This window comes from Rhinolophus sinicus, chromosome 3 (assembly GCF_057876585.1).
Source record: "Rhinolophus sinicus isolate RSI-liver-muscle chromosome 3, RSI-T2T, whole genome shotgun sequence".
Classification (NCBI taxonomy): Eukaryota; Metazoa; Chordata; class Mammalia; order Chiroptera; family Rhinolophidae; genus Rhinolophus; species Rhinolophus sinicus.
Window position 1 is genome coordinate 162,052,470 of NC_142503.1, and position 21,581 is coordinate 162,074,050.

General features: G+C 32.7%; 1 protein-coding gene across 1 annotated transcript in view; it reads right to left on the minus strand.

Moving 5' to 3' along the window:
• ERO1A (endoplasmic reticulum oxidoreductase 1 alpha) overlaps positions 1-21,581 on the minus strand; it is a 43,045-nt gene that overhangs the window by 7,921 nt on the left and 13,543 nt on the right. The window contains exons 4-13 of the mRNA XM_019725704.3: positions 16,664-16,702; positions 15,108-15,184; positions 14,933-15,006; positions 10,893-11,013; positions 8,875-8,921; positions 6,741-6,752; positions 3,248-3,274; positions 3,028-3,120; positions 1,645-1,891; positions 1,084-1,153 (exon numbers count right to left, since the gene is read on the minus strand). Coding sequence (XP_019581263.1) covers positions 1,084-1,153; positions 1,645-1,891; positions 3,028-3,120; positions 3,248-3,274; positions 6,741-6,752; positions 8,875-8,921; positions 10,893-11,013; positions 14,933-15,006; positions 15,108-15,184; positions 16,664-16,702 — 807 coding nt within the window. The remainder of the gene's footprint in view (positions 1-1,083; positions 1,154-1,644; positions 1,892-3,027; positions 3,121-3,247; positions 3,275-6,740; positions 6,753-8,874; positions 8,922-10,892; positions 11,014-14,932; positions 15,007-15,107; positions 15,185-16,663; positions 16,703-21,581) is intronic.

A 21,581-nucleotide genomic window follows, 5' to 3' on the forward strand; every position in this document is an offset into this window, starting at 1 on the left:
AGCACTGAGGTATGCATTTCTAGCAAGAATGTTTTAAGTAGGAGGTGGATGGGAGGTCAAAAATAACGATTATCTAACAGCAAAAAACTGAGTGCAAAAAGTATTTTGTTTGCAAGCTGCATAAAATCAGGTTCTTTCCTTACAGAAAGAATTAAAGAATAAGAAACAGAGGAAGATTGCTATGAATATTAGGATAAAATCAGATCAAGCCCAGTGCTCCCGAAGCCCACCTGTCTTTCCTTACCTATAGCTTTGTCACAGAGAAGAGTAATGTAATTTTATTTGGCTCCCCAAATAGGCTAGAAATCCCCTGAGGATAGGAGCTGTCTCTCCCTTTAAGGACAAAAACCGTGCTCTGCACATAGGGAGCTTTTAATAAATCTTCCTAGTAATAGTTTATATTTGTAGTATTTGATTCAAATATACACAAAGATGGTCTTGCCTGAGGTTATATCTCTATTAAGAGGCAAGGCAAATTGTAAGCTAAATTAACATAATACTGGAGGTCGACTGTAATTAAAAAGTAAATAAACAAATAAATCATTTTTTAAAAAGAGGCAAGACAAAAACCAAACCCCATTTTGTGGGGTATGAAGTCTTCTGTTCTGTCCACAACTGCGTGTTGGGTTCCCGAAATGCCTTTAACTCCCACTGAGTAAGATGAATGACAAAACATCACTGGGCCCCCCTCCCTAAAGAGGGTCTTTCCAATTTAACCAAAACCATTTCAAGAATTCTCTTCAGCCCAAGATGGACAAATACTGCCACTTGTGCTCTAGATCCTTCTCTTTTAATTTATAGTGTCTGTTACATGAGACCATCAATATGAAAGCCATCCGTAAAGTGTGCAGTGACACACAGATTTTCAGTTGTTCTTTTGAACATAACACAAACTAGATCTTAAGTTGGACCTGATACTGGACTTCCTTTTTTTGAGGAAAAGGAAGATTACGACTCTGATTTCTCATATAATTTAAGGATGTATGTTAAGCTTTATTGTTAAGTATATAAAAACATGGGCCTATAGTTAAACCTGCATAAGAGTTTGTAGCTAAATATTAAATTACAGTACGAAATAATTACCTTTAGTTTGTTTGCTTCTTTTTTATCCCCAGCAAAAAGTGAATTCTCATCAAAATGCAAAGGAAATGACCTGCATTTTAAAACACAAAATATTCTTTTTATAAATGAATTATAAAATATTAAAAGTCCTACAAAATATTCATTTTTATAAATGAATTATAAAATATTAAAAGTCCTGCTAATATAACACTTTGCTGGTCAATGATGAATAATATAATTAAAATAGAGTAAAAAGTAAAGTAAAATCAGTACTCTGGTCCCCCACACAAATTCTTTTTCAAATCTAAAAGCTGACCCCATAATATAGTAGCATTTTGGCTCCAAACCCAACCTGTTCAACTAAATATAAAAATAATGCAGGTATCATATACTGAAAGAATGACTCTTGAAACTGAAAATACATGCCTTTTAGAAACCAGGTTAAAACAAAAACAAAACTCAATTCTGAAAGACCTATAAGCAAAAATAGCTTTTAATTATTTTTTAAATAGTTTTCCTTTCTTTAAATTGATACCACTTGTCACTCTTCTATTAATGTATACGTTCTATTATATAATTTACTTGATTTCATGAAGTATTTCCAGAAGTAACATTTTGTTTTCTGCATCCTGAACTTTATTTCCAGTGAAGAGCTGAAAATCTGGGCGTTCAAAGAATGGTACCACTTTAGATAAAGCTCTTAATTCTATTAAGTAGATAAAATACAAGTTCTTAAGCCTTCTTGGACCTTCTCCCTTAGTCAAAATTCCATCAAACCGCTGCTGAAATTCTGTAATGTTGTGTCCCCATTTCTGTTCCAACCAGGTATCTGAGAAGAAAAAAGAATTAAATATTAAAAACTGAATTTTAAAATTAAGTAAGTTTCATTTTACTTATATTACATTATGTATGCCTACAGAATTTAATTTCATTTTATATTTTAAAATATATAATATAACCAAGAAAACTGTTTCACATAATTTAGCCTTTAATAGTTCTATATTATTTTATTTTCTAGAACCCACCCATAAAAGGAAAATAAATGTTTTACAGAGAAACAAAGTTTAATAAAAATCAAATTTCTGAATATAAACATATTTATAAAACCAGAATACACAATTTAAAAAAATGACTAGCTGAAATTACTAAAGAGTTTCAAGCCCTATTATTTAAAAAAGTTACTATATTTTCTTTCTAAGGTCTAAGAAATACTTTAATTCCAGAAGAAATATGTTACTGATGAAAATCAACCATGGTCTAATTTTTCAATAACATTCTTAAAGCGTAAGGCACAGCATAAAATACTTTTACCCATTAAACTCCAGGCCTGAAGCTGGCACAAAAATAAAAGAGTTGTGATACAGTAATTTCTAATGAGTAACAAACTGTGCTATTAGGGGCTATTTTAATTCCCACAACAAAAGAACATTTCCAAAGTGATATGTACAATTTTGAGCAGCTTCTTAAAAGAAGGTGAAGAGCTAAGATAATGCTGAATTTTTCCTTATAGTATCTATAGTCCTATATTCCTGATTACTACCATTTTTTTTTTTTTTTTGCTCTAGGATTGATTTTAAATATGCATAACCTAATAAATTCGGTGACCCATGTGATCTAGTTACAAAGATGTATGTCACATTCAAGGCAATATAATCCTACATCTAAAGGCAGTTAAAAGTAATAGAAATCCATTTACATTTCTTGGAGAACCTCAAAGATAATCCCATTACTAAGTCATCTTGACACTTTGTAGCATCACTTTTCCTTTTTTCTTCCAATTCTTTTATACCCTATAGCTGCTCCAGTGTCTCTTTCTTATAAACCTGATTAGTAACATTTAAATATGAATTTTTTCTGCCTGATATTCAATAGGATCAATTTTTCCCATTCAGGTGAATACGAAAAAAATTTGAAGAATACCTGAAAATAAGTGTGACAAAGTGAATAAAAGTGAATGGGACATACCTTGTAGAAGATATCGTGCACTCAAATGCACGTTAATGCTTGCATGTAGGCCGGATATAAGTCTGTAGAATGCTCTTTTTTCTACACAGAGGCCTAAAAAAAGTAATTTGGAAATAGAAATTTCATATATGAAACTTGTAAAATCATAAAATTAATTTCATACATCTTTAAAAATGAGAAAAATTTTATCATTTAAATTTGTTTAGAAGTTTCCAATTACCTTCTAGCCAACTGTAAAAAGTGTTCCCTGAAATTAAAAGAAAAATAAGTCACAAGATTGTAAAAATGCCAAAAATTTAAATTTTTCAAAAGGTTAAATATAGCAAATGCGTGCCAAACTGATTTAAAGATTGTTTAACAAAAGGTCCAAATTTTATTTGCAATTTCTCCAAAGGAAGGAGAGGTGTTCTTGGTATGGATACAGTTAGGTCCCACTCTCCTGTTCAGTCTTTAGAAAGCTTCCACATTGCCTTCGGTAGCCCTACTCTCATAACTTTCAGAATAAAGTATTTTTATAGGAGGTCAGAATTTAAATGGTCAATCAATACATGGAAAAATACTAAGCTTTGATAACAGCTCATGCTATGAAAATTAAGAACTCATTAGTTTTTTAAATTTGAAAAGTAAATAAAAATTATAAAGTGGAATTGGAGGTGTATTATTTGTATATAACTCATGGTATTGTATGCCATTCAATATTTCAAAAGAGAAAATCAAAGAAATGTTACGAAAACCAAATATCACTTATATTCTATGACCAAAGAAGATCACTGTCCATATAATTAGAACTGTAGAACTATGCTCTAAAGAAATAACTCAAATGCAGGGAAGGGAGTATAATTTATAGAAAGATGGTTATATGTAATTTTTAAACCCTACAATAATCAAAATGTACAATAATGCCTACGTTAACATGATAGAATACTAGATAACTAGTTAACATGGTAGAATATAAAACTTAAAACAACAAGAATATGGAAAATGACAATACATGAAAATGTTTATTTGAAACAATATATAAAAAGGCCTAAGAAATAATTATAACTATGTAAAGATTCTAAGTATGCATTTGTTAGAGACAACATTGTAGTATACAGTTCTTTTGACTAAAGTTGCTTATAGTAATATGAACCAAACAAGCGTAAAAGTAATGGAAGAAATAACAAAGAGAATAGGAATAAATTAGACTACTTGAAAACTTAAAACATCTGTTTGTCAGAAAACTTCACAAACAAAAGCAAATTGCAAACAACAAAGTGGACACAATGTATGTTGCAAATACAACAAAGGAATAATAGCCTAAATATATAAAAAGCTCATAAACAGAATAAGAATGCTAAAGTGCCCATTGAAAATGAGCAAATAATATGAATAGAGAATTCACAAAAGAAAAAATACAAATGGTAATAACAGAAATTGCTGTCTCACTAGTAATAAAAAATACAAATTAAAATTATAGAGATAACTACTTTTAACAGTAAAGATAAAAATATGATAATATTTAATACTGACAAGGATCAGGTAAAACGAGCTGGTACATTGCTTAGAAGGAGTGTAAATTAGCACATCCTTTCAATGACAAAATGGAATCTGGTTATATGTATCAAGAGCCAGAAATGTCCCTATCCTTTGATCTAGCAAATCCATTTCTAGAAACCTAAACTGTTATGGATGAATGTTTGTATCCCCCTCTAAAATTCATGTGTTGAAGCCCTAATCCCCCAAGTGATGATATTTGGAGGTGGGGCCTTTGGGAGGTAATTAGGTTTAGTTGAGGTCATGAGAGTGGGGTCCCCTGATGGAGTTAGTGTCTTTGTAAAAAGAGGAAGAGACCCGAGCTCTTTCTCTCTGTGCCATATGAGGATACAGCAAGAAGGCCAGCAATCTGAAAACCAGGAGACAGGCCCTCACCAAGAACCAAATCTGCTGGCACCTTGATCTTGGACTTCCTGGCCTCCAGAACTGTGAGAAAATAAATGTCTTTTGTTTAAGGCACCAGTCCAGGGTATTTTGGTAGAGCAGCCTGAGCTGATTAAGACATGGGCTAAGGAAGCAAGTAGACATGGGAATAATATACAAAACTATAAATATAAAGATCTATTATAAAAATACATATGTAAATAATAATTATTGTCAAATGTTAACAGAGAAGCAATATGAGGCAGTAACTAAGAACATGCACCCTGGAGCCTAACTGCCTGATCTGAATACAAATTTGCTACTTACAAGTCGTATGAGTTTAGCTAAGTTGTTAAACCACTCTGGGACTCATTTTTCCTTGTCTATAAAATGGAGATTAAAATAATACCTCCTAGAATTGTTAGAAGAATTACATGAAATCGTATTTGTAAATTGCTTAGAAGCGTGCTGGCATGTAGTCTTAGCCATTATCATTATCAATTATTTGGGGGTTGTGGGATTACAAGGGATGTGTTTCCTCATAAAAACCTTTAGGTTTTTCTTTCACGTTTTGGACCATGAATTGGTGAGGGGGTGGAGGGAGCAGGAGTTATAATATTGTTTGAGATGCAGCCTGCTGATGAAATTTTCAATTTCATTTTATAATCCTAAAGTAGCTATTCTCAACTTGACCTGATGGTGATCCAGTTAAATAATCACCTACTATGACAACTGTCAGAGATAACCTTTTCATGTTTGACCAAAATGAATACTTATAGTCATAAATAAGATACTTTCTCTAAGGACAGCCTCCACAGGTCAACAGTCTTTGATGAGAGAGAGACAGGTTGAGATCTTCAAATAGTATTGAAAAAGCCAAAATAGCTTCTGACGTAGCTGGAATATGGCATAGAACTAGGAACACCAAGGTAGAATAAGGTTACTCAAACTGAAAATTATAGCATCACCACTAACAATAATAAAATCTGAGGTAGCTTTGGAAAAATGATCTTACTGCTAAAGAAATTTTAATTCCAAATAGTACAGTTGATTCCGTATTTTATTTAGCCGCTACCATTACTATAATATACAGTACAATAATAAAATAGCAATGTTACCAGATTTTAGTATTGTTATTTAGACATAATGCAAAAGCAATTCATAAAAATAATGTTCAGAAGATAGAGAATTTTGAGGAAGAGGAAAGACTTCATATTTAGCAATTTCATCTAGCTGGACTAAAGCTAAGTACTGCTTAGTCTTTTCATATTGTTAAACGCATGGCCTTAAAAATAACCAAAATCATTCCGATCTCAATCATAAAGCAAACAGATTCTCAAAAAGACAAAGTAAACTGAAAATGTGCTAAAATTTCTGGTACTACAATTAATTTAAAGAGTTGGCAATGATACCTACACTAAAGAGTCAGCATAAGCCTTGGAAGCCAATAGATCAACACCCTGATCAAGCCTAGAACCTTCCTATATAAGACCCAGCAGATCCTGGAGTCTAACCAGTAAAAGACAGGGTGTTTACTCTGATAGAGGCCCAGGGAAATGCCTGCCTTCCACATGCAGTGGAAAATACACAAGTGAATTATTAGAGCTGAGCGAGGCAGGCTGTCTCTACTGCCTGATCCCAGACACAGTCATTTTCCCTTAACCTGTACTTTTACCTCCAGAATTTTAGATAAAGAAATGAAAATTAACCTCTTCTGAGTCTCAGATGTGAAAAGAAAAAAAAATTTTGAGAATAAACATCTGAACATATAAGAAATTCATATATGTAATGTAAGATAAAGAAACTCTACTTACCTTCACTTTTCCCTGAAAAACAAAACAAAATGTTTATTATCATAAACTCCTTCCAGATGCTCCTTTTAAAATGCTACACTTTCATAAAAATAAAACTTTTTATAATGGTTAGTTTTTGTCCATCAGTTCATCCACCAAAGCAAAATCTGTGAAACACTTCTGATTGATAGGAATTACGCCTGATTTGACTAAACAGCACCATCTCCAAGAGCCCAAATAAAGAGTATTTTCAGTTCATAGAAGATTTAATATGGACTAACAAGAGAGAAAAATCTAATCTATCATCTGAGAGTATCTTAAATGTCTTAAGGATTTATGGTTATTTTCCACATTTATTTATCCTAAAGCTGTAACATTGTTTCTGCTACAGATTTGTATTATTGCTTTGAAACCTCCAGACTGACATAAAATTTTACTCTATTCAGGAATATTTTTAGAGACTATGTGTAAGATTCAAATTATGCAGAACTCAGCAGTTTGTATGCAGCTGCTCATTCATTATTGAAAAATTATCTTCATTTTGCCCACTTGTATTGAATGCCATCATTGTTTGATTATTAAAGTAACATATGCTCATTGCAAATATATGTTTAAAAAAAAGATGAAATAAAGAGTATTATCTATAACTCCTTCTGCTCAAAAATCAGTACCATTTATATTTTGGTAAATGTCCTTTTTCTTTGTGTATGGATATTTCGATATTATGTTTTTACATATTGTGTAATGCTTTGATACCTGCTTTCCCTCAGTGTGCTATCAATCATACTGATATAAATGAATACAAATTTTCAGCAACATTTATAATGGCTGTATTCTATTATGTGAATATGCCATAAATCATTTAACCAGTTCCCTAATGATAAACATTTAAATCGTTCCCATTTATCTTTAAGAGAAGAGAGGGTGTTTAATCAATTTATCAGACCATAATGTGAGTTCATAGTTAAGATCACCTCTTGTCTAGGAATTTGCATTTCATCTGATATTAAATCAATAGTTTCCACTGAGTTACCATAGGTGACTCTGTATAAGACCAAAAGCCTTGCTTAAAGATGTTCCTTCTTTCTAACCTAAGGAAGATTAGAGTGCCTACATTAGGGAATGATGCAATCTCACTGCTTTTCTGGAGGAAATTTATGTTTATGGACCATACGAGATCAGCAGCTTTTCAAATAAATTTAAAAAATGCTAAAAGTACATCAAAGATTTCATCAGTAAGCACATATTCAGAGAACAGGGATATTATAACTGCCTATCATAGACTGGGAAAGGATTTGTGAATTTCAATTTTACATCCCCTCTCCACCGACATGGTGCCTAACACATATTAAATGATGGGTAGTCATTTGTTGAAGGAACACGTGACTTTCACTATTGTAGACAAGACCATTAAATGAGGAGGGCAACATTCATCGATCATTTATTTAACAAATTACTCCATATGTGATGTTCCAGGCTCTAGATTAAAAGATGAAACCAATACATGTTGCCCATATGTCCAAAGTACTAGCGTAGATCAACAGATATATAAATAATAATAAAATTATGCTAGACAGTGAAAAGGGCTGTATGAGAAACAAAACATGACATAAAAAAAAGATGACATAATATCACTGCATAAGGAGGAGAGAATAGTTCCAATTAGGAACATCAGGGAAGTTTTGTGGAAAAGGAAGCATTAGGGCCAGACCTTTAGTGTAAGTAGAAAATGAAAAATGTTAATGAGATATAAAGACATGTGAATTTGAAATCAGACTCCCAATATATACCATAATTTTAAGTTTGGGAAAAGATTTGAGGCAGAAGTTTTTTGCATATTCGTTTAATTAGAAAATGAGCAAACAGAAAAACTGAACACACATTCTGTAAAAATGAATAGAATACATATGTAACCTCATCTCCACCCTATGATAGTTTAATACTATGAACTTCTGCACTTTACTACAAAAATACTCCTTACTGAAGAGTAACTATATTAAACACCAATTTCTCTGCAAGGATGAAGCATAGATTCTATAGCAACAGAAATATATGATCTCAGATGCTCTTGCCAACCCATATCTTGCTTTCCCTTTCCTTCTAACCAAAGTTCACTACCTGATAAATAACATAACAGTGCAAATAAATAACTCACCTTGACCAGCCGCCAAAGGATTTAAAGGTCTTTTAATTGCCTGTGGCCTAGAAACAGAAGAATTAAAATATAAAACATAAATACGTTACCTATCATATTATAATCATTTAAGTAACAGTGAAATTATCTCAGAAAGTTTCTGAATGACTATATCCCAAATCAAATTGTTTTATGGAGCTTATAAAATACTTAGTTTTCTCTAATTGCTTTAAGGGAGGGTGGTTGTTATTTGTTTTAGTGATATTAGTTTCTGATCTTTTACCACTGTAACAGCCAGAAAGTCATTTCCTAATCACTTCTTCAAACAAAGGAATTAAAAATACCACTCAAGCTCTTCTCCTAGAGTTGCTAGTATGTGTGTATATATATTATACATGTATGTGTGTTTGTATGGCACAAAGTGCACTCCTAACTGAAAGACAAACAAGCAAAAAAATAAATATCCAATACAAGCATTAAAATAAAAAAGGAAAAAAACCGGGTAGATTATTTTCCACTTAGGTAATCCTAGGTATATCAATTTACCCTGTGACAATCAAGTTTGTTATAATTTCAATAAAAGGTATTTTTTAATAAGAAAAAATAGAGTGCATATGTCACTAAAGTGCTTTTAAATCTCAAAATAAATATTAATTAGTATCACTAGTAAAGTGTGGGATTGTTTTAATGTCCATTATTTAAATTTTGCAAATTTGCACAAATTGAGACATTTTGAGAACTGAACATATATGCTATAATTGAACATACTCAATTTAGTGCCTCATGCATTGTTTATATTTTAGAAATATTGTTGAAAACATGATATAAATTAGTTAGAAAAGAACTATAAAACTAATACAAATCTAACAAATGTTTCAGTTGGGCTCTATTTCAGTTCACACTTTAAAAAAAAAACCTTTACAGTAAGTCAGTAAACCAAACATTCTGAATAATAGTCAAGAGAATTTAAATCAAACACATGGCAGAAAAGAGTAAATAATGAAGATTCTCCACGTCCCAAACTGGAGCAATTCCTCAAGTCAAAACAGAAACAGTCTGACATTTATTTGTATAAGCATACTTACTGATCTCTTATGTTTATATTTGACTTATAAAAAGTGAACTGTATTATCTGCATATCTGAAACTCCAAAGATTTTCCCAGAATTCTCCCCCTAATCTCTGAGACAGAATCACACACACACACACACACACACACACACACACACACACACAAATTATTTCCAAAAACCAATAAGCACATTGTTTAGAGCCTAGAAGCTCTCATATGGGTAAACTTGAAGCATGTGTCAGTCAGTCACCCAGTGATCAAATTGACTGCTTCCATTACGGTGGTTAAAAGTATAAAGTGGATTCTTCCACTTACTACATCTTTGACAATGGACAAATCACTTAAAATCAGCTTTCCAAATCCCTGTTTCTCTAACTGCAAACAGCGACAACTAGAACACAGGGTGATTGCAAGGACTGGAGGAGAAAATGTATGTAACATGCTTAGCAAGCAAATGCTGGGCACACGGTGAGGGCTCAGAAGTGTTAGCTATTATAATTATTCTCTGAAATTAATTTTACTTTAAAGCAGGTAAAATAACTATAGCCACAAAAAGAGGAGTATAAGGCACCAAAAAGAGAATTAGAGTGATATATCCTAACCTATTCTCTGCCACTAATTATATGATCTTGGACAATGAAGTAAATCTCTCTGGCTCTGTTACCTCATCTATAAAATGAGATTCTATAATCCAGTCAAGAAACATTTTTTAAGTGCCTACAATACTCCCATAAAAGTCTAATACCATTCTAAGTCTTTTAAAGAAGAAAAAATCATTTGTTGAAACATGTCTACATGTTTCCCCAGAAGAGAACTGGATTAATGAATAAGTACGTTTCTATGTCCCAATACAACCTTTAACAAAGTGAGTTTGATTTGTACTTTTAAATCTTTAGGATTTTGTTTATTTGTTTACAAAGAGAAACAAGTAAATCTTACAAAATTTTCTAAATGAAAATTATACATACTTAAAACAGTTTTCTTCATAAATGACATTCCATATCTTCCAAGCATCTGGTCCTTTGTACCCAGTGTAGCGCTCGGGATTAAGGAGCAAATCTACATATTCAGCATCAGGAGACTGTATGTCTGTAAAACAAAATGTTTTATTAAGCCTTTCTTTTCTTCAGTTACTTTTAAAAAGCTAGTGTACAAGACTGTATTCCATTGCTTCTAAGGCACCACAAATGTATCAATGCCTCAGGGATTTCAAGATGATTTTTCAGGAGAAAGATAAGAGGGAAAAGAGGGAAGAACTAACACAGCCACAATAACTGTACACACTGGTGGAAAAGCATGCAGCTTTTAGGAATGGTCAAAAATAGGAATATGCGAATTTTACAATCGAAGAAACGTGGCAATTCAATTTTCATAAGCTCTCTGGACAAAGAAGATACTATACATTTCCCTCCACATTAACTGCAGTAGTTCATCAGTAACTAAGGTAAAGGAAGAAGAGTTAGTTTAGTACCATACACCATTGTTACCAAATATATCCTTCTTACATGTGCACCATCAGAATCCACTACAAAGCTGTCCCAAAGGCATATAATCCTAGATATGCAAAAAGTCATATGCAAGATGGATGACATTTGTGTCAGCATTATTTATAAAAGGGAAAATTGAAAGCTACCTCAACAGAGCAGAGCAGTTAAAAGAATGGGCTCCGGAGTCAAAGTGCCTGCGTCAGAATCCAGGCCCCACTAGTTATTCACTGCGTAACCCTGGCAAGTTATGTCAATTCTCTACGCCTTGTGCCATCATTTGTAAGATGGGGATAATAATACTCCTAGTGTTACTGTGAGACTTAAATGAGTTTATATGTGCAGAGTGCTTAGCACAATCATAGACAATAATAAATACTAGCTAGTGGTATACTGATGTTACTTACAATGTTTCTTAAGAGAACATTTTACAGTCAAAATTTTAAGTAAAAAGGCTAGCTAATAAAATGAAAAGGTAAACACTATTTTAAAAAAGCCAATTATGGGTGTATATGTAAAAAACACAAAAAATGGTGGGATATTGCTTTCTCATATGTTCTATAAATTTGTATATGTATTATAAACTCAAAACCAAAAAGAAAAAAAGGGTGGCTCTAGTTACTCTTTCCCAGTGGCTCTGGGAAATTATTTAATAGTACAGCAATACTGTACTCATCTAGAAAGCTTAACAATATGAACCAACAAAGAATGAGGAAGTGGGCAAAAATGGCTTTAACACAACCAAAGGCGAGGACAAAAATCTCAGCAGGAAGATGCTAACAAGAGAGTCCATCAAGTTTTTACTAGTACCTACTTATTAAAAAAAAAAGACGAAAATAAAACTAAGCTCAGTTATTTTTACCCCAATTCACAGTATATTGGGGGCATAAATTAGGGGGAAATTTGCTTCTAGAAGCAACACAGTGACAGCATCTAGATATAACTGTGAGAGTAATGCACAATGTAGCAAATTATAATAAATTCATAAAAATGACCCTTATTCTTAAAATATATAAATAATGCTCAGCATCTACTATTTTAAGACAGAAAACTAACCACCAAGAAATGATTAAATTTTTCATATTGTGCCTAATTAGAGATAAACACTAGTTGCCTCATAATTTTACTTATGATAAATTCATGTCTCCCAACTTTCTTTTCTTTGAAGTTACTATAACCATATTTTGCCAGATGTCAAAACTCAAATTTCTAATTTAGATTTATAAAATACCTTCTAAACTTCATGTACCATTTACATAAATTATTTAGTCCTTATAAAGCTGTCCTTTCTTTTTAAATATTCAACCTCCTTTAACAAAATAAACAAATACGAATGGACAAGTGATTCACAAAACTCCACCATATAAGAAGTGAATTATTGATTCTCAATCTTTGCTACATAAATGTATGCATGTCATCTCAAAAGGATACTTTATTAACACCTAGAAGTTAAAGTATTATTAATAGCATTCTTTCTCTAATGTTGCAGGCCTAAAAAAAAAAATGTGCTGCCTGTTATCAGTTTAATTTTATCTCACATAGCAATGTTTAGGCCAAAGAATCCTGTGGAAAAGATGGCAAAATTAGGGGGTTGAGAGACTATTAACCTCCTTCCTTTACTACTCTAAATCTTGGTATGTCCACAACTTGTTATCCAGCACCCCTGGGGTGAAACGTGTTTTGGAATTCATAACTTTTCAAATTTTAGAAAATTAATACATGCAACATATATTGACTACTACTCCAGCAGGGACTAGGGTAGCAACTTTTAATGAAACACATAAATATTTCTACTGTGAAATACATAAATATTCACACTGAATGAATCTATGCTAAACTCAGGGAAAAAAATATTTACTTTTCAGGGTTTTCAGATTTTGGAATTAGGAATAAAGGATTATATATATAAATGTGCCAAAATATGGCCATGTTTTATATTAAGGAAAGCATGTATTTCTCTTCTTTTTTCCCAAAAAGAAGCCACAAAATTAAAAATAAGTACTTTCTCTTTTTCTTCCCCCTTTTTGGGGGGTGTGGGGAGAGAATTGCAGATTTCCTCTTTTGATTGTAATTAAAATGATCTGTATCACTCTTTTCACTAATGTTTTAAAAGTTTATTAATCTGCTCCAAAAGAGCCATAGAAGAATACCAAAACTCAGTTTGATTTGATGTTGTTTAGCCAGTTAAAAGGCTAGACACTATAAAAAGGAAAACACTCAGGAAATGAAGAATCGGAGAATCCATAAATCTTGATCAAAGAGTTCTATTGGGTTCTAGAGTGCCTATATTTTAATAGCACCAGCCCTCTGCCTTAGCTTTAGATGTAGTAGATACAACTCATGGGTCATCATTCTCTTTTCCAAAAGTAGCATGGACTATCATTAAGGAAACTATTTAATAAGCCAATGCAAGAAAATTAGAAGCAAGTTTGTACAATCTCTACATTTGAGCTATTTATGCAAAATGCCTATATATATTACAAAAATTATATATATATATATATATATATATATATATATATATATATATATATATATACATATACATATATATGTATGTATATATATATATAGAACTATGGAACTCAGGAGGTGAGTTTTTTCCAAAAACTGAATTTTCATTTTTTTTCTTTTTTTATTAGTTTCAGGTGTACAAAACAACTTAGTGATTAGACATTTATATACCTCACAAAGTGATAAACCCAACAAGTCTACTATCATCTGACACAGTACATAGATTTTCCAGTATTATTGATTATATTTCTTATACTGTACTTTACATCCCGTGACTATATACTATATTTTTTAGGTATAGCTGACATTCAATACTGAGTTTTCTTTTTAAACATTTTTATTGTGGTAAAATATAAATAACATAAAATTCACCATTTTACACATATTCAAGTGTACAACTTAGTGGCATTAATTACATTCATAATGTTGTGCAACCATCACCACTGTTTCCAAACTTTTCTATGACCCCAAACATAAACTCTGTAACAACTTAGAAAAGCACCACATCCTCCCTCCCTCCAACTCTTGGTAAACTCTAATCCACTTTCTGTATCTATCAATTTACCTATTTCAGCTATTTTATATAAATGGAATCATACGATATTTGTCCTTTTGTGTCTGGCTTATTTTACTTATCATAATGTTTTCAAGGTTAACCTACATTGTAGCATGTATCAGAACTTTATTTCTTTTTATAACTAAATAATTTTCCATTGTGTGTATGTACTACACTGTGTACCGTTCATCCATTCATGGACACTTGGGTTGTTTCCATCTTTTGGCTATTTTGAATAATGATGCTATAAACATGGGTGTAAAAAATGTTTCCCTGTATTCAGTATTTTTTGGTATATTCTTAGGAGTTGAATTATTAGGTCACATGGTAATTCCATGTTTAGCTTTTTGAGGAACTGCCAAACAAAAACTGAATTTTTAAAATTCATTTTAAAAGAATTGTTTTTTTCTTAGGTACAATTTTAAACAAAATGCATAATATAAAAAACATATACCATCAGCTTCACAGAAGTTGTCTGAGGAATCATCATGCTTGGTCCACTGAAGAACAGCCTTCTGCGTTTCCTCACTTCAAACAAAGATAATAGTGTTATTCTTTTTTTTTTTAAGTTAATATTTCACATGAAAAAACATAAAATACTACTACTACCAAAAAAAAAAAAATCAAACCTCAAAGATTCATCCACAGCTCCAAGTCGTTCAGCTTGTTCACATTCTTCAATGAGATTGTTAGCTTCTTCAGAATACTAAAATGAAAAGTGGAATAAATAGAATATAACTTACAGCATTTTTAAAACTTAAAAATAAGAATTTTGAAGTTCTTTGAGATTCTTTTATACCTGGTACCATCCAGCGCCTTGGCTTTAAAACTTTAAAAAAAAAAAAAAAAAATAAGCCCTCACATTGCTCCTGAAGCTAAAAAATAAATAGACGACTTTGCCCTTGTTTTTGTTGGAGAACAAATTTACTATTATGGTCACACAAAAAAGAATAGATTATAGTTCCAATAACTGATTACTAAAATCTTCACTAATAAACTCCGAAGTTTAAGGAAGTCACTAGGCAATGAGTCATGAGACAATGTCCCACTTTTCTAATGGCCTAATAATGAGCACCAGTTTTCTCTTCTATAAAATAAGTGGTTGAACTAGATCATGTGAGTCTAAGGTCCATACGACACTAAATGTCATGATTGTAAAAATGCCATGGAGCCTACCAAGACTTATAAAAAGTATTCCAATATCTTAGGTCTTTAAAATACATTTTTCACCAGCCACATCTCTTCTCAATGTCTAAATCCCTTTATATATGTTTGCAGAGGTGTGTATGTGGCACAGGGGAAGTGAGTATGGATCATAACATTTCACAACACATTAGTCATCACCACCTCATAGCTGAAAGACAACATTGGAAGCTAGAGGCCACAGACTCAATCACTCAACAAATATATAGTGAGTGCTTATTATAGGCTTATTGTTAGGATGTCTTTGCAAATGACTGTCCAGACAAGGACACTTTTAAGAATAAAAGGGAACATTAAAATAACTGAAATTATATAACTTTTTTGAAACATTTATATACTAAATAACAACTTTGATTACACTGGCTGACCTATTCAAAAACCATTTTCAGGGACGGCCTGATGGCTCAGGCGGTTAGAGCTCCATGCTCCTAACTCCGAAGGCTGCCAGTTCGATTCCCACATGGGCCAGTGGGCTCTCAACCACAAGGCTGCCAGTTCAATTCCTTGAGTCCCGCAAGGGATGGTGGGCTCCGCCCCCTGCAACTAACAACAGCAACTGGACTTGGAGCTGAGGTGTGCCCTCCATAACTAAGATTGAAAGGACAACAACTTGACTTGGAAGAAGTCCTGGACGTACACACTGTTCCCCAATAAAGTCCTATTCCCCATCCCCAATAACAATCTTTAAATAAAGTAACTGGGAGAATGAAGTGGGAGGTGCAAATGAAACAGACAGACAATACATCGATAATTGCTGAAGTTGGGTGATGGGTACATGCTTTTTTCTTTACTTTTATTTCTCTTTCATGCTTTCCATAATAAAAGGTTGAACAAAAGAACTGGAGCCACTGAGTACAAATAAGTCTCAAGGGGTTTCACTCTAAAGGGGAGCAGAGAAGTGGAGTAGTAGCTGGCAAGGGAAAAGAGTTATTCAAGTTTTTTTGTCAAGATACTACATATATTAATAAATATGTGTACATACCTTGTAGCTCGCAGATTTAATTCCATCAGGAACTTCATCCTGAAAAAGAAAAAATGCTTTTATATGATATTTATTCTATCTTCTAAAAATTATTTTAAATTTCTATGATTTATGAGAAAAAAGAAGTTATTGAAGTTAACAATTTTTTTTAACTGAGAATAGTTAGGCAGTTTTTATATTATTACAAGTAAACAAAAAATTCAACAACAAATTATTCTATGGATTGCTGATCATATATTACAACATGGAAATGGAAATAGTTACTTAGCTATTATTCCTTTTGATGCTCAAATAGTCTACATTTGGCCACTAGGGGACCCACTAAGTACTGACTTGATATTTGTACCTGTGTAATTTTGATAATACCCCAGTAATCTTTAGCAGCACTTTTTGCCTTCTGTTATGACAAGATATTCCAAGCTTTTCTGGCGTATTTCTTAGTCCAGTCTTGAAATCAATCTTTTTTTAAAGAAGCTGCTCTAGTTCTTTTCAGACGAAAACGGTAATAGTTTTTAGTTATGCATTGTTCACTTATTAACTACAGGACCTATCTCTCTATTGTCAAAGTGATGCTGTGAGTAAAGAGAATGATGTATGTGGGAGAACTCTGTAAATTGCAGTGCCCAATGCATATTCCTGAGTTAGAGTACACCTGTCCAAAAGGAAGGACCCACACAAAGACAATCACTTTATTGTGTACCCTTCCAGACTTTGAACTGGGTCAATGTATATTCTTCTTCTAGGCAGGTACTTAGATGGTTTCTGCCATTTAAAAGGAACTTAGATAGTTTCTATTTTTTTCATATAATAAACCATGCCAAATTTACAGACTAATTTCAGCAGAATCGACACCTTTGCAAAATTCAGTACTGCTTTACAGTTATCTTTCAACATTTAATTATTTTAGTAGTGAAATTCCATGTTTCCCCGAAAAAAAGACCTCGCCAGACAATCAGCTCTAATGCATCTTTTGGAGCAAAAATTAATATAAAACCTGGTCTTAATTTACTATAATATAAGACCTGGTCTTATTTTACTATAATATAATATTATATTATATATAATATAATAATATAAGACTGGGTCTTATTTTACTATAAGACCAGGTGTTATGTTATGTTATGTTACGTTACGTTACTTTACGTTATGTTATATTTAATTGTCCAGCTAGGTCTTATTTTCAGGGAAACATGGTTCCTAGTAGAATTGCTAGGTCCAAAGATAAGCACCATTTTAATTTTTTTGATACATTAATTGAATTGATCTCCAAACAGACCGAACAACCAGTGTGTGTGTGTGTGTGTGTGTGTGTGTGTGTGTGTGTACATGTACATATGAGGTGTGATCAAAAGTATGGTGAATGTTTATATTTTAAAAAAATTATTACAGTAAAAGACTCATTGCCATTAATCTCCCTAGAAAACATTTGCTTCAAACACACTTATCCCATTGTTAACCCCCTTGCTTCAAACACACTTATCCCATTGTTCTTTTCATGTTCTGAAGCAGTTCTGGAAGTCCTCTTTCATGAGTGTCTTTAATTGTGCTGTCGTGGCTGCCTCGATGTCCTGAATCATTTTGACTCTGGGGAAGATCCAGAAATTGCAGGGTGCCAGATCTGGTGAATAAGGTGGATGAGGACACACTATAATGTTTTTATCTGCTAGAAATTTCCATATACCAGAAGCGATGTGTGACACAGTGTTGTCATGATGGAAGATGACGTACTGCACAGTTTAAAACACAGTTGATAAAACACCTTCTATCAACCGTAGCTCACACCCGACTGACTGCACCACACAAGTGGAAACTTGTCACACACTGTTACTAAGGTTCGACGCACCACTTTGCAGGTTGAAGGACCCTGCCTTTCCATTGGATGGCACTTGGCAGCAGCATTCACCATATTTTGTGGTTACAATAGAAAGGCTCCGTGTCATACATTGCACTGGTACAGCAATTTCTATCAAATAAAAACATTATGGTGTGTCCTCATTCACCTTATTCACCGATCTGGCACCTTGAGGCTTCTGGCTCTTCCCCAAAGTCAAAATGACCATGCAAGGTAAACGTTTTGAATCTATTCAGGACACTGAGGCAACCATTATAGTGTAACTAAAGAAGGGGAGAGGATTAGAAAGCACAAATTGGTAACTACAATATCGCCATGGGGATATGAAAGACAGTTTGGGGAACACAATCAATAATGTTGTAAAGATTTTGTACGGTGTCAGATGGGCACATGTCTTATTAGGGATACCATTTCATGGATGGTGTAGATGCCTGACCACTGCACTATACACCTGAAGCTGAAGCTGAATAATGTTGTATGTCAACTATAATATATATATATAGTCACGGGATATGGAGTACAGCATAGGGAATAGAGTCAATGGAATTGTAAGAGATATATACAATATCAGAAGGGCAATATCTTGGGGGGTGAAATGTCTAACTATTACATTGTTTTATACACCTGAAACTAATAAAAAAAAAAATTTCATGAAAGAGGACTTCCAGAACTGCTTCAGAAAGTGGCAAGAACGATGGAATAAGTGTGTTTGAAGCAAGGGAGAGTATTTTGAGGGGGGGAGTATTTTGAGGGGGATTAATGGCAATGTGTCTTTTATTATAACATTTGGGGGGGGGTGGAGTACTGGGGAACAGTGCGTTTTTCCAAGATCCATCAGCTCCATGTCAAGTCATTGTTTTCAATCTAGTTGTGGAGGGTGCAGCTCACAGGTCCATGTGGGAATCAAAACGGCGACCTTGGAGTTATGAGCACTGCACTCTAACCACTGAGCCAATTGGCCTCCCAATACATTTTTTATTAATTTCAAACTTCACTGTATTTTTTTACTCACACCATGTATGTGTATATACACATATATAGTATGTACATATTTATTATTATGAATTATATATGTTATATATATATAATTCATAATAGAATTTAAATTTTGTAGTTACTATAATCCTTTTATTTACATGTTTTATACATATATATGTGTTATATATATGTATAATTATAAACTAATATACTTTGGTGGATAAACATAATTTAACTATTTTTTAAAGGAAAAGCTTTATCTTCATTGTGAGACCAGCTCAAGGAAAAGGCAGACTACTGGCATGAAAGGCAGTCCGCCCCAGTTCTGCAGAAGGTGAAATTACTAGAGTCTGTCTCAGTTTCCCATTACAAATTGCTAACTTTCGCCTGATTCTTTTTTTAGCATTTCTATGAGTTCAAGCAAAGTTATAAACATGTATCTTTTAGCATTTGTTAAATGCTAAAATTGTTCATTTTCTCTAGATTGTACAATAAAATAGATCTCATCCTCAGTCTGTCCACTTGGGAATCAATAAGCTATTACTTGATACTAAACATCTCTCAGGTTTTCTGCCCCATGCAATCTTCTTCTCAAGGTGGTGTCCCCTAATTCTATACTTCATTAACAACAATCAGAAATAATTGCTGTTTCAAGATGAGATTCAAATTTGTAATAATTGTAAAACTATTTACTTCTTCCAGCTAATGTTAATAATAGCCCATTTAATGTATAATTGCAATGAAATGACTTTATGAAGTATCTTCCATATTTTTGGCATTTTTAGTGAGTCAAATGCATAAGTTATTGGTAAATTTTAATATTCCCAACTATTTTTCCTATTACTAAATATAAGTGCTAGAACTTATGCAGTAAAATGAAACATATAAATTGATAATATCACTGTAATGACGTTCATGCGTAAGTTAATACTTCAATTTTCAATACTGTTTCTATGAAGAGCAATATAACTAAAAACATGCTTCTCATTCATCTAATGACAAAATACCCTTAAATAATATTTTACGTTTGCGTTAATTCCACATGTTAGCTAGGTCTATCCAGCCACTTGTACATGCATAAAAATAAACTCGAAATTATACTACCACATTATACCCATTTGGATGGCTGTTATCAAAAAAAAAACAGAAAATAGCAAGTATTAGTCAAGATGAGGATTGAAATCCTTGTGCATTGCTGGTGGGAATGGAACATGGTGCCCCTGTGAAAGACAACATAGCATTCCTCAAAAAATTAAAGATAGAATTTCTAAATGATCCAGCAATTCTAGGTCTGGGTATATACCCAAAAAACTGAAAGTAGGAATTCAAAAGAAATTTGTACACCCAAGTTCACAGCAGCACTATTCACAATAGGTAAAAGCTGGAAACAATCCAAAAGTCAATCAATAGGTAAATGGATAAACAAAATATAGTATACACATACAATGGAATATTATTCAGCCTTAAAAAGGAATAAAATTCTAATACATGGTACAGTACAGAAGAACCTTGAAAACATTATTATAAGTGAAATAAGCCAGACACGAAAGGACAAATAGTGTAATGATTCCCCTTATACGAGGTATCTAGAATAGTCAAATTCATAGGGGGGAAAAAGCAGACTAGTGGTTCCCAGGGCCTAAAGGGGTGAGGGAATAGGAAGTTATTATTGCTTAATGAGCATGGAAGTTTCACTTCAAGAAGAGGAAAAAGTTTGGGAAATGGATGATGGTGATGATTGCATGACAATATAAGTACTTCATGCCAATGAACTACACAACTCAAAATGGTAAATATTATGTTATATATATTTTATTACAATAAAAATAGTAAAATAAAAATGTATACTTTTAAGGGAAAAAAAGACTACATTGAAAAGTGTAAAATTCTCTGCTTTTAGAATAGAATTCTTCAAATCTTAATGCTCTGAGAATTCCTACATAAAACCAGGTATTTTGTCCAACCCTTCCCCACCCAAGGAAATCCAAGAAAAATAATACACTTAGAAAAAAAAAGGGAGGAATTTTGTTTCTACCTTGGTTAATTTCATTTTATTATACTATAAACATAACTTTGTTCTGGTATGAT